The sequence below is a fragment of the Bos indicus genome, chromosome 11 (genome assembly GCF_029378745.1).
Source record: "Bos indicus isolate NIAB-ARS_2022 breed Sahiwal x Tharparkar chromosome 11, NIAB-ARS_B.indTharparkar_mat_pri_1.0, whole genome shotgun sequence".
Lineage (NCBI taxonomy): Eukaryota > Metazoa > Chordata > Mammalia > Artiodactyla > Bovidae > Bos > Bos indicus.
Window position 1 is genome coordinate 106,480,556 of NC_091770.1, and position 14,335 is coordinate 106,494,890.

The following is a 14,335-nucleotide window of genomic DNA, read 5'->3' on the forward strand; positions in this document are numbered from 1 at the left end:
TTAAATTATATTTTTTCTTTAGTATTATATATCAGCTTTGTTTCCTGTACCGTTTACCTAGTATATACTTTCTAAAATCTGCTTATTTTCAACATTTCTCTATTGTTTTCAGGTATGTCTTTTGTACGTAGCATATGTTTAGACTTTCAAAAGCCCCAATCTAATAATCTATGATTTAATAAGAAATTAAAATTCATTTATATATCGTATGATATATTTGGACTTAATTCTAATGTCTTACGTTTTCTTTTTATATTCCTTCTTTGCCTTTTTTGAGGAGTCTTTGTCTGATTTCTGTAATTTGACTAAATGTTCTGTATTACCTGTTCCCTACACACCTTCCCCCTACACCCCCTGTTGGTTCTGAAATAGACTGTAATTCTATCTATTTACTAGATATCCTTAACATTTTATTTATTAATTTATTATTACAATTATTTTTGATGTAGACCCTTTTTAAGTCTTTATTGAATTTGTTACAATATGGCTTCTGCTTTATGTTTCGGTTTTTTGGCCACAAAGATCTTAACTCCCTGACCAGGGGTTAAACCTGCACCCTCTGCGTGGAAGTTGAAGTCTTAACCACTGGACTGCCAGGAGAGTCCCTTAACCTTTTAAAGATGGATTCATAACTGTGCATTAGTCTCACCTCACAGGTGGCTCAGTGGTAGAATCCGCCTGCCAAGAAGGAGACATGGGTTCAGTCCCCAGGCTGGGAAGATCCCTTGGAGGAGGAAATGGCAAACCATTCCAGTATTCTTGCCTGGGAAATCCCATGGACAGAGGAACCTGGTGGGCTACAGTTCATAGGGTTGCAAAGAGTCAGACCTTCTAACATGGAGGACAGACAGTTATAGCCCAGCTGCCTGGCAACCTGTGCTTATAAATAAAACTTTATTGGAACACAGTCTTGTCCATTCATTTACATGTTATCTCTTATGCTACATGGCAGAGTTGAGTGGTTGTAACAGAGATCTTATGACTCACAAAGTCTAAATATTTACTACTGGCCCTTTTCAGAAAATGTTTGCCATCCTCCGGCCTAATGCAGTGAAGAGTGATTTAACCTCTGTAACATAATCTGATGCAACTACAGGTGGAACGGCCCCTTCTGTAAATGGTTTTGTTATTGCCTAGGTTGTTAGTTTTGTGTGTAGAAAATAGTGAAAAATTGGACATCATAATTTTAAAAATCAATGAGTAATTAATTACTTAAAAGTTATTTTCTGGGCCTACCATTGTTCTTGTATCCTGTGCTTTCCCTCGGGTTCAGTTCCTGCGTTGTTTTACTGAGGCTCCGGAGTGATGACTTACTGTTTCTATGAAAATATGTTTATTTTGCCATCACTCTACTCTCACAGTTTAGCTAGATATAAGGTTCTAAGATGTCAATTATTTTCCTGCTGCTTTTTGAGGATGTTACTTAATTGTTTTCTAGCATATTTTCTCTCCCTCTCTTTTTTTCTGAGGTGACGTTTTCTCTCCTTTTAACTATGATTTTTCTCCCCTAGGTACTTCATCTTTCTTTTTGGTACCCTTTAATGCTTTCTTTTTATGCTTGATATTCTATAGTTACTCACACCATTTCTAGTTGGATGTATTTTATTTATCAGATTGTACCCCTAATACACTTTAAATTTGAGAAATCAAGTCTTGAATTCTGGAAATTTCTCATCTGTTATCTCTTCAAATGTTGCTTCTTCACCATGTTCCCTCTATTCTCTTTTTCTGGAACCCACATGTGATGTGTGTTAGGTATATGGTCTAACCTCCGTATCATTTAATTTCTTCCATTTTTTTCTTTGTCTTTCTGTTGTTTGTGAGTGATTCCTTAGTACTGTTTCCTAAACCATTAGTACTCTCCAACTATGTCTCCAGTTTAGAGTATGATTATTATTCATATTATTTAAATAAATGCTTGTTTTTTCCAAAAGTTCTAGCTACTATCGTCCAGTAGCTGAATATCCCTCTTAGTATTGGATTTTCTCATGTGCTATGGCATTTTGGTTTGAATAGATTTTCTTGTTGCCCTTCTTTTCTCCGCCCCCTGCCATTTCATCTTATTTCACCCCAGCTGCATCTCAAATGTTATTCCTTACTGCTGTGTCTCTAGAGTTGGGGGCAGAGGGGCAGGCAACAATGCTTTTTCACTGAGAGTCCAAGACTTTTTAAAGGTAGAGTCAACAGGATTGTCAGTGAATTGGATGTGGAGTATAAGAGAGAGACGAGTCAGGTAGGAAGCCTTGGTTCTGGCTTATGTAACACTTGACTAGTGCTGTTCACAGAGAGGGGGGAGCACTGTGGGAGGAGCAAGGTTGGGAGAAAGAATAAACAGTTCTCTAGTTGCCATCATGTAACAACCCTGAACTTAAAAATAATACGTGCTTTAATATTTACATTAAAGTTTTGAAAAGTATTCTTTAGTTTTATTAATGTGTGATATGCTTTTTTGCTATCCAAATGGAAATGTTGAAAAAGGCAAATGGACGGGCATATGAACCCAGAGTTCCAGATTTGAGTTAAAGATATAAATTAGGGAGTAATAAGCTTTCGGTGGTATTCAAAGCTATTGGGTGGATTCTGAACGGTGAGCCCTGACGTGTTAAAGTTTTCAGTCTGGTAGAGGGGGCAGAGCTGACAAAAGGACTCCCAGGGTGTCAAGAAGAAAACGAGAGAGCTGACCAGTGGGCAAGAGGAGAGACCATTTACAGGAGACTTGACTGTTGATGTTGGCAAGAAGGCGTGACAAAAGAGTGGAATGGTGGGAGTGAGAATGCAGTTGGACAAAGCTGAGGAGAGGCTGAAGAGTTAACAGTGGGAGAGCGAGGACTGGCACTGACTGAGTTTTGGAGTGCAGGGAGCAGAGAAGGTGTCCGGGCTCGGAGGCAGATACAGAATGTTCTGCTTTGTTTTAAGATGGGAGACACTGGGGGTATGCTTTATGCTAATGGGGTTTTCTGAACCCTCTGTTCGCCTTCTCCACTCTTCGTTCCTGTGTTCTCCTGTGGTGAAGTGGGGAAGGGGCCTGCGGCATCCGTTCAGAAGTCCCTCAGGCTCATTCTTCTGCTCTCAGTATCACCATCGCTCATGAGGCAACTTGGAGTGCAGCTGGGGTTGCTTGGGGACATGGTTCAGGCTAGGACTCATTTCAAGGACAGATTCAGGGCTGGGCCAGGGACCAGAGACCACGTGTTCTCTCAGGGGTGATGCCCGGAAGCATGATCGTGCTGGTAAAAGCCATCACTAGCATTACTGGCGAGGATGTCTGAACTCAGTTCCTGGCCTCCCCTGCCTGGTACGCTGGTGCTTGGACAGCGGGGGACACAGGCATGAAGATGTCACTGCTCTTGGAGGACAGGACGTGGGTGGCGGGAGGGGCGTGCCCTCTTCTCAACACCGTGCAGAAGCCCTTACTTCCCGCTTGTCTTTGTTCCTGCCAGGATCCTCGCCACAGCTGGCACTGACTTTGATCTGCGAACACTGCGGGCTGTGCGTGTACTGAGGCCCCTGAAGCTGGTGTCTGGGATTCCAAGTGAGTCTGGCGAAAGCAATCAGGCCCAGCCTACCTGGACACTGACCTTGTCCCCTACACCCGCCACAGCTGCAGTGAGGCCCTGACCTCCGGACCCTCTGGTGACTCTGAGCTTGCCACCCTTAGCCCCAGGGAACCAGGTTTGAAGGCAGAAATGGCCCTTCTCCATCCTCTCCTGTTTCCTTGAAAGACTAGAGGGTAACCCGGCTTCCTACGTGGAAGCTTTGCTCCTCTCACACCCTTTGCTGTATTTGCAGCTCTTTGCTTCTTTTCCTGGGGTTAAAGGGCAGATGAGAGATGAGCCAAGGTGGTGGGGCAGGGAACACATTCAGAGGCTGCAGAGGGCCATCTCTCCTGGCTCAGGCTAGGCGGGGCTGTCAAGACCTGTGACCCAGTTAAGACGTGCTCCGGGACTGGGTGGCTTAAGAGGCCACGTGGGGGCAGAGAGTGGCCAGGTTGCCTTGAGAGTGGTGACTGCCTGGGCCCATGTTCCTCCAGGCCAGTGGGAATTTGGATTTCCTTTAGGGCCCGGGTGGCAGGCCCGGAACTGTGCCACCTGAGCCCATTGCAAGGAAGACTGCAGGTCAGCTCCCTGTACTGCCCCAAGACCCTGCCAGGAAGCAGCTCAGGCCTGTACCCAGGAGCAAGTTCAAGGTTGGAAGTGGGATTGTTCCCCTGGCCTGGACATACTCATGCCCTACAGTCAGTGGTAGAACCCTCCTTAGGAGTAGGCCCCCTGTTTTCCTTTCCCTCAGGAGTGGGTCTGTCAGGAACCCTTATTTTTCATTCCCAGCATCCCCTGCACTTAGTTCCCACGATCCCCTGCTCTTCCATTCCAGCATCCCCTGTTCTTCATTCCCAGCATCCCCTGCTCTTAGTTCCCAGGATCCCCTGCTCTCCCTCCCAGGATCCCCTGCTTTCAGCTCCCAGGAGTTCCTCCTCTTTCCTCTCAGGACTCTCCGCTTTTGCTCCACCCTGAGCCCTCCACAGACTCAGAGTGCTCGTCAGGACTTCCTACTGATACCCCCGCACACCGTCCCTCCCTCTGACTGGGACTCTGCTCAGTCCACTCCCCCGTGAGACCCCTCTGCTTTGTCCCCCACCTCAAGGACGCTCAGCTCTACCCAGGGAGGCACTCACTGTTCTGTCCCGCTTCCCCACCACTCCCTCTCTGTCCCCTGCTTTGAGGGCCCAGCTCTGTCCTTTGGCCTCATGAGCACTCATTGCTCCACACTTGGCCCAGGACTCAGCCCTGCCCACCCAGGCTCTTGCTGTTGTGCCCACACCCCAGTCCACTCCCTGCTCTGCCCACTGTGTTCCTGACCTGCCTGCTTCACCTGCTCTGCCCAGGTTTGCAGGTGGTGCTCAAGTCCATCATGAAGGCCATGGTCCCGCTCCTGCAGATTGGGCTGCTTCTCTTTTTCGCCATCCTCATGTTCGCCATCATTGGCCTCGAGTTCTACATGGGCAAATTCCACAAGGCTTGTTTCCCCAACAGCACAGGTGAGGCCTTGAGGTACCTGTCGGACCCAGAGGAGGACCACAGACTCAGTCGTCCCGGAGAGATTCACTGTTCTGGGCCCTGAGGGGGCCTTCTAGGTGCTAGACAGAGGAAGTGGACCCAGGCAAGAGTCTTATAAAGGCAAACACACGAAGTAATTACTGAAGGTACTACAGTAACTTCTAGGAGGGAAGCAAGAAAGGTATCTGAGACAGAATGATTGGGGTCTGTCTCACAGACAGTAGCCTGGGGAGGCCTCTCTGTCAGGGTGATAGTTGGACAGCGAGCTGAGTGTGGTGAGAGGGGGCCCATCAGCAGCCTGCCAGAAGCTCTGGTTACAAGGACTTGTAAGTGTGAAGGGCTAGAGTCAGAAGCAGTGAGTGGAGGGGCCTCACGTGGGTTCAGGCCATGTAGGACTCTGAATCTTATTCCTAGAGAAGTGGGAGGACAGTGGGGCCTTGAGTGAGCGCTGGTACCCTCTGATTGTTCTGGCTGCTCTGGGGAGGCAGATCAAACAGGGGAGAGTCAGAGAGTCAAATCTCAGTCCAGGAGAGATGGATGGAGGCGGGGGCCAGGCTGTTTGGCAGTTGGTATTGTTTTAGTCACTAAGTCGTGTCTGACTCTTTGTGACGCCAGGAACTGTAGCCCACCAGGCTCCTCTGTCCATGGGGTTTCCCAGGCAAGAATACTGGAGTGGGTTGCCATTTCCTTCTTTAGGGGATCTTCCCAGACCAGGGATGGAACCCAAGTCTCCCGCACTGGCAGGCACATTCTTTATCACTGAGCCCCGGGGAAACCTGTTTGGCTCTTAGAATCTGTCATGTTCTGGGTATATTTTGCAGTGTGGCCTGCTGGGCCATCTGGGTTTTCTGGGCAACTGTATGTGGAGGAAGAGAAAGTGAAGAGTTAAGGGTGACACAAGGGTTTGTGTCTTGAGCTACAAACACATTAAAGGAGAAAACCTGTATGATCGTCTCAGTAGAGGCAGGAAAAGTTTTTATTAAAGTTTAAATCATTCATAATTTTAAAACCCCTCTTAATCAAACTGGAAATAAGGGGAATTTGCTTAAACTACCTAAAATTCCCTTCAGACATCATACTTTGTCATCGGTCTTGAGAGCTTTTCCTTTGAAGTGAAAACAGAGATAAAGGCACACGCGGTCACCGCTGGTCCATCTAGCCTTGGTGGTTGTGGCCAGTGATGTGAGGCAAGAAAAAGAACAAAAGCTGTAAGAATGTGAAAGGAGGAAATGAAACTCTCACTATTCACAGAGAATACAGTTGTCTACAAATAGACAGACAATGACCTTCTGGTTTTCTTTATGAGCATTTATTGAGATAATTGGAAGAAAGGAATAAACTTGTGTGATCAGTTTTGCCTTCTAAATCTGGGAATATTTGCTTCCCATCCTAGCTATTCCTAAAATTTCCCCTATCCTGATAGGAGAGCTTTTCCATGTGTTGTTATGCATTTTTTAAGAATAGTTTTTTCTTTAGGTTTTGGGAGGGAGGGACTAGCCTGAGCTGCTTGCCTCCTGACTCCAGAGGTTAGCCCTGGTTTTCTGTGATTTCTTTAGCATCTCTTTGTGTGGCTCCTGGCTGCCAGCAAGAGTGTGTCCCCTTTGCTGGGGCCAGTGCCAGGAGAACCGGGCCCTGAGGCCCAGCCATGCTCTGGGCCTGTGCTGGTCAACCTGCCTGAAGAGCACCGGGGCTGCAGGGCTCCGTCCAGCTTGGTTCTGGCTCCAGAGTGACAGGCAGACCTGTGTGTTGGGGAAGTCTGGGTGGAGGTTTGGCTGTGGGACAGTTGGGGTGATGGCGATAGGAAGAGTAGGAGGTTAGGAGTTGGTTGTTTTTGATTTTAAGGTGAATGAGTTCTCAGCATATTTACACAGTGATGGGCAGTTTCTGTGGGGAAGGGGAGGTTGACCAGCTGTTCCTGAGAAGGTGGGTCTGAGGCTGGGGCCGAGGATGGAGACAGGGCATGTGCAGCAGTGGCAGGAGGCAGTTTCCCTTGGTGCCTGATCCCTTTCTCCCGTGCTGAGGTCTGAGCCCCGCAGTCCCAGTGGGGTGCAGAGCTCGGGGTTCCTCAGCGCAGCCCTGCCTGCTCTTCTCCTCGCAGACGCAGATCCGGTGGGTGACTTCCCGTGCGGCAGGGAGGCCCCGGCGCGGCTGTGCGAGGGCGACACTGAGTGCCGGGAGTACTGGGCGGGCCCCAACTTCGGCATCACCAACTTCGACAACATCCTGTTCGCCATCCTGACGGTGTTCCAGTGCATCACCATGGAGGGCTGGACCGACATCCTCTACAACGTGAGTCGGGTCTTGGTCCGGGAGCTCCTGGGCCCCCTTGGGGCGAGGCTTCTGTCCAGACTCGGGCTGCCTTCTCCCCCCAGGATGGGACACAGGCTCCTTCGGGCAGCTCCCCTGCAGGGCCACTGACCTGGGTTCTGGAGTCTCCAGGCAACTTCTGTTTTGAAAGTGAAGGTGAGGGCTGGGTGGTGAAGGTTAGAAAAAACAATTCCAGAGGAGGTGGACCTGCCACTGCTGGTGACGAGAGCCCTGCGTGCAGACGTGGGAGTGAGGCTTGGAGAAGCTAGTTAACTCGTTCTGGGCTTGAGGCAGCAGGCTGCTGCCTGGTGAACGGGAGGAGCAGGGCCGAGGTGCAGGGAGGATGCACTGATTGTGCCAGGGTCCTGGGGGTGGGAAGTGGGGTCTGGGGGATCCTGGGGGTGGGAACCAGGGTCCTGGGGGTGGGAACTATGTTGTATACCTTTGTTTGCTTCCCTCTGAGTCTCCCTCCTGCTCTCCTGCCTGCCCTCCCCGTCTTCCCTGTCGTTAGGACTCTAGTCCAGCCCAGCAGTGTATGGTGCTCTGGGGGTTGGTGCTTGTGGACAGAAGCTGGGTATAAGGCCCTCTGGGGCTTCCTGATGACGTGTCTCATGCCTGCCTCCCCTCCACCTGAGGCTCTTCTTGGGGACTCCTGGGTTGCTCTCGGTGTCTTTTTTTATGTGACGACCCCCCATCCCCACAGAGCTACGCTCTAGAGTCCTGTGATCGTGGGCACGAGAACAGTTAAGTTAGAGGGAGTGGAGAAAGACAGTGCATTTGAAACAGGAGTTTTGGAAGGTCTGGCTGGTGGATTGCTGTGTCTTGGTAGCTGGAGGGTGTGTTGTGCCGGGAGCTGTGGAGGGGACTTGTGCAGTGCGAGCCGTTTCACTTGAACCTGTCGCTTGTGCACTGGGGCGGGGCTCGGGCCGCCAGCCTCTGGAGTAGCCACGCGCTTCTGGCATGAACAAGGATGGGAGGGACAGGCTGGAATCCTCTGCTCTGCGACTCGTCTTAGAGTTCATGGAGACTTGGTGGGTCTCAGGGCTGGACATCTGGCAGTGCTTGGTAAGTGCCGGCTGGGCAGGAAGGTGGCAGAGGGTGAGTTATGGAAAAGCTGGCCCGAGGTCCACTGAGCCAGAGCCCTCGTTGGAGACAGAGTCGTGTCTGATGACAGGCTTGGTTTGATCAAGGGAGAAACAGAGACAAGGGCGGTGATGAGGAGCTTGGCTGTTCTCTCCCTGCAGCCAATCCAGGAACAATTTCCACAAAGACAAACCCTAAAAATAGCTGGAGATGGCCACGTCCCTGCCAGCCCCACCGAGCGGGGCACTGCATGAGCCATGGGACTTGGCCACTGCCCAGGTGACTCAGCCTGGTGGGCCTGTGCCCCCAGGGGTGGGTGGGTGGGAGGCGCTGGTCGGGAAGGGCCACAGAGGCTCCCCTGACATATTTCCAGGGGACACACTGGGAGCAGACGCTACAGGCACAGTGGTGGCAGGAGGCTTTCGATAAATAATGCCAGTCAGTAACGGCAAGTTCAGCGAAGGGAGCAGGAGGACGAGGGGCAGGGGTGGCAGGTCAGGGGCGCTGGGAAAGCAAGATCTGTGGGGTCTGGGAGCCAGACATGCAGAGCCTGCGGGACAGTGCTGGGGAGTCTGCAGGGCACCGGCATGCCATGCAGGATGTGGGCCATGAGCCTGGTGCCCGGAGCCCGTGGCTGAGAACGCTGAGTCTGCTCCACACGGAGGGGTTACGGGGCCAGTTGCTGGAGATCAGACAGGCTTTGTTCTCTTCTGTCCGCACCAGGGGTTGAACCCAGGTCCTCGGCAGTGGAAGCGCAGAGTCCTAACCACTGCACCGCCAGGAATGTCCCCAGAGAGGACATCTGAAGAGTGTTCTCTGGCAGGAGAGGCTGTCTTTCCCCACAGCCCAGGGATGGGACATTCGTGGTTGCCTCAGACCAATGCTCCTTGATGGAGCCTTCAAGGGGCGGTGCCTCAGGCCTGCGCATTGGGCTGGGGGGCTAGGGGTGGGGGGCTGGGGCTGGGGGGCGGTAAGCACCCCAGAGAGCAGGCTGCCCGGCGCCTCACGGAGACTGGCTGCTGAGGCGCTGGCGGTGGTGGCAGGCAGGTCCCCATCTTGAGGAGAAATGGCCGTCTGGGTTCTGAGGAGTGTGGTCAGATGGGTCCTGAAAGAGCCCACACAAGTGTCTTGTGAGGGATGAGTCAGCTGCGAGTTCCTGCCGGGCTGGGGAGGTGGGTTATCTTGGGACAGTGGGCCCCGTGCACGGAGGACTGTCCCCCCGCCCACTCCTCTGCGTCAGTAGCGCCGGGGTCAGAGGCCTGGAAGGAGGGACAGAGCGAGGCGTGGTGGGCAGAGAGGGCTGCGCTGCCCTTTCCCTCTGAAAGCAGCCAGCTGTGCAGGCCCGCGGAGGAGGGACGATGGTCTCGGTGAGAAGCACGGCAGCTGGGACGGGATGCTTAATCACTGAGTTCAGCCTGTGTTTTCTACTTGTGTTGATCGTCACAGGACCTATCCACGTTTTCATCCTGGGCTGTGACTATGTTCAGCGGGCCCATAGGCAGTAAATAATGTGGGTTTATGGTTAAGCACGTGTGGTTTTGCATCTGATCACTGCACTCGTTTTGTGAAGATCTGAGGAAGGGGCCTTCAGATATGTAGGTGAAAAGCTCCGTTTTGAAGTTAGTGCAGACCAAACTTGTTCATTGGTTCAGTGTGATGTTTAATGTGAAAGAAAGAGGGATCAAAGATGCTGTGACTTGAGCCATTAGGAACGGTGGTGCCTTTTACTGAGAAAGGTGATTGCGGAATTTTGTTTAGCAGAATGTTGTGGTGGACACTGAGAACTCTGCTTTGTCCCTAGGAAGCTGAACGCACTGTTTCATCCAAGTGGAGGTGCTGAGTATACAGTTGAGTGTATGAGAAGGGAGTTCAGGGGGACAGCAGGGCTGAGGGTGCATGTGTGAAGTCATGGGTGATGTTTCAAATTACAAGACAGGATGAGATCGCCCAGTGTGAATGTGTGGAGCTAGAAGCAAGATGGCTAAAAATGGAGCTTGTGTGAGCCTTTGGCTGTCAGGAGACTTCCAACACGCAGAAGCCAAGTAGGAGAGAAGGAGCCAGAGAAGAGCGCGAGGCGGGCCTGGGGGGAGCTGGAGCCCCCGCAGTGTGCCGTGTCCTGGAAGCCGAGCACAGCGTTTCCAGAGTGATTCCAGACCAGCTGTCGCCAAGAAGTCCCAGGAGACGGGCAGTTAGTGGGAATAGAGCCTCGGAATTCACAGGTTAAAGAGGCCAAGATTGAAGGTGAGGATGGCAGGGCCATGAGGCACCTGCAGGGACACGTGGGAACTGGCTCTCTTTTTATTTATTTTTTATTTATTTATTTTTTGGCTCTCTTTTTAAATGAAACTTTTTATTTGTGGTAAGGTAGGTGCGCATGCAGTTGTAAGAATTAATACAGAGAGAGCCCATGTATGCTTTGCCTGCTTCTGCCAACAGCCTGCAAAACAGGCGACTCCCAGAACAGGACGGTGACCCTGCTGCGGTGGAGACAGTGTCCCGTCGGCAGGGTGTCCTGCTGCCCTCTGAGGGCCACGCCCGCCTCTCTCTTGCCCTCATCCCTGGTCAGCGCTTGCCTTTTGCCACATCGATAATTCTGCCTTTTCAAGAATGTTATGTAGATGAAACCAGACCCTGTGTGATTTTGGGTATTGGTTTTTTTTCCCTCAGCATAATTCTCTGGAGACACATCTGGATTATTGCATGTCAGCAGTTTCTTCATTTTTCTTTTTTTTTTTGCTGAGTGGTCCCCAAGGTGTGAGTGAACTACAGCGTTTAATACTCACCTGTAAAGAACGTGTGTGTTGTCTCTGCTTGGGGTTATCATGAATAAAGCTGCTCTACACGTTTGTGGGCAGATTTTTTAAAAAAATATTTGTTTATTTCTGGCTGTGCTGGGTCTTTGTTGGGGTCTGCTCTCCAGTTGCGGTGCATATGTTTCTTGTTGCGGCAGCTTCTCTTGTCGTGGAGCGCGGGCTCCAGGCTGTGCAGGTCTCAGGGGCTGGGCGAGTGCGCTCCGTGGCTGTGGCGAGTGGGCTCAGTAGCTGCAGCTCCTGGGCTCGGGAGCACAGGCTCAATAGTTACTTGGGATCTTCCTGGATCAGAGATTGAACTCGTGTCTCATGCATTGGCAGGCAGATTCTTTACCACTGAGCCACCAGGGAAGTCCTGTGGGCAGGTTTTTGTGCAAATGAAAGTTTTCATTTCTCTGGGTTAAATGCTCAAGAGTGCAATTTCTGGGTTGTATGTTTAATTTTTTAGGAAACTAACATCTTTCAAAGACCTGTATTCTTTTGGATCCACCAGCAGTGTATGAGTAATCTAGTTTCTCTGTCTCCTCACTGATATTTGGTGTTTTTAACTTCAGCCATTCTGGCTGTGCAGACATGTATCGTCATGGATTTCCCAGTGGCCGATAGTGCTAAGATCTGCTCATGCTGATTTGCTGTTTGTGCGTCTTCTTCAGTGAAATAGCTCTTCCTATCTTTAGCTCATGTTCTGGATTGTTCTTTTGCTGTACAGTTTATATATATATTCCAGATATGAATTGTTTGTCAGATGTATGGTTTGCAAATATGTTCTCTGAGTCAGTAGCTTGTCTTTGCATACTCCTCACTTGACCTGTGAAAGAACATACCTATTTAATTTGGATAAAGTCCTGTTTAGTGGTTTTTTCTTTTGTGGACTGCGCTTTTGGCATAAAATCTAATAACTCTTTGCCTAGTCCTAAATCAAATATTTTCTCCTATATTTTTTCTAACATGTTTATTCTTTTACATGTAAGCCTGTGATCCGTCTTGTGTTAATTTTTGTATGAAGTGTGAGGTCTAGGTTGAGGTGTGCTCCCCCCGCCCCCTCCCTCCCTCCTTCCCTTTTCTCTCTCCCTCCCTCCCTTCTTCCTCCCTTTCTCTGGGTTGTGGACATCCAGTTGCCCCAGCAACACTTGTTGAAATGCTCTATTTCCTCCACTGAACTGCTTTTGCACCTTTGCAGACAGCCCGCTGGGCATGCGTGCGTGGGTCCTTCTCTGTCCCAGTGAGCTCTGTGTCTGCCCCTCTGCTGGTGTCATGCAGGCCTCAGTGTTGTAGCCATACTATAAATCTTTTAAACCAGACAGATCCCTCCCGTTTTATTCAGTTTGGGAGAATTGCATCTTTACTGTACTGGCTCTTTCAATCCATGACATGGAGTATCTCTCCCTTTATTTAGACTGTTTTTGATTTCTTCAGTCAGAATTTTATAGTTTTCAGCATACAAGTCCTGTACATGTTTGTTAGATTGTAAATGGTATTGTATTTTAAATCTTGGTGTCCATATATAGTTTCATCGCTAGTATACTGAAATACGGGTTTCCTAGGGGGCACAGGGGGTAAAGAATCCTCCTGCCAAAGCAGGAGACACAAGAGCGGAGGGTGTGATCTCTGGGTTGGGAAGATCCCCTCGAGCAGGAAATGGCAACCCACTCAGTATTCTTGCCTGGAAATTTCCATGGACAGACGAGCCTGGTGGGCTACAGTCCCTAGGGTCGCGAAGAGTCAGACATGACTGAGTGACTGAGCACACAAACATATAAAGAAACACAACTGATTTTTGTAAGTTGATCTTATATTCCTGACCTTTCTGAACTCACTTATTAATTCTAGGAGATTTTTTGGAGATTCCTTGGGATTTCCTATATAGATAGCTGTGTCATTTGTAAATAGGAATGATTTCTTTTTTTCTGACCTGTATGCCTTTTATGTTTTAATTTTTTAAAGTTTTTATTGAGTTTGTTACAATGTCGCTTCCATTTCAAGTTTGTTTTTTTGGCCATGAGACATGTGGGGTCTAGCTCCCTAAGCAGAGGTAAAGCCTGTACCCCTACGTTGGAAGGCGGAGTCTTAAGCACTGGATCACCGGGAAAGTTCCCCTGTGAGCCTTTCATCTTCTGGCTCTTGCTTGATTTCAGTGGCTAAAACGCCCACCGTCACAGTAATTAACAGAGTAGTGAGAGCAGACGTGCTTCCCATTCTCCGAGGCTCGGGGGGAAAGCATTCCGTTTTCACTGCTGAGGTGTAATGTTAGCTGTCAGCTTTTCTGCAGATGCTCTTTATCAAGCTGAGTCAGTCCTTGGATTCCTAATTTTTCTGAGAGTTTTTATCATGAATGGGTGTTGAGTTTTGTAAAATACTTTTTCTGCCTTGGTATGATTATGTGATTTTCTTCCTTTAGCCTGTTAATGGTGGATTACGCTGATTGACTTTTGAATACTGAACCAACATTGCACTCCTGGAAAAAGCCCATGTGCTCATGGCACACAATTACTTTATGCACTGCTTAATTCCATTTGCTGATATTTTATCAAGGTGGCCTGTATGCATATGTACAGTCGATTTACAGTGTTGTGCCAGTCTCTGATAAACAGCAAAGCGACTCAATTGTACATAAATACATTCTTTTTATGTTCTTTTCCATTACAGTGTATCACAGTGTATTACTGTGATATAGTACGGTATATCACAGTACCATACCTTAGGACCTCGTTTTCATCCATTCTAAACCCTATAGTTTTCACCTGCCAACGCCCACCTCCCAGCACACCCCTCTCCCCCCTCCTCCTGTTGAACAACAGCAGCAGAACAACACAGACTCACAGACAGTCTCTGCGTCTCTGCGTCTCTGCGTCTCTACGTCTCTGCGTCTCTGCGTCTCTGCGTCTCTGCGTCTCTACGTCTCTACGTCTCTGCGTCTCTACGTCTGTGAGTCTGTGTTTGTTCTGTTGTCGTTGTTCATTTGCTGGGTTGTGTCTCACTCTTTGTGATCCCATGAACTGACGCACACCAGGCTTCCCTTTCCTTCACTATCTCCCTGAGTTTGCTCAAGCTCATGTCCATCTAGTCAGTGATGCCATCCAA

General features: G+C 49.6%; 1 protein-coding gene across 1 annotated transcript in view; it reads left to right on the plus strand.

The window, feature by feature from the left end:
* The window catches only part of CACNA1B (calcium voltage-gated channel subunit alpha1 B), a 216,485-nt gene that overhangs the window by 42,407 nt on the left and 159,743 nt on the right, over positions 1-14,335 (plus strand). The window contains exons 4-6 of the mRNA XM_070799820.1: positions 3,441-3,532; positions 4,883-5,035; positions 7,153-7,343. Coding sequence (XP_070655921.1) covers positions 3,441-3,532; positions 4,883-5,035; positions 7,153-7,343 — 436 coding nt within the window. The remainder of the gene's footprint in view (positions 1-3,440; positions 3,533-4,882; positions 5,036-7,152; positions 7,344-14,335) is intronic.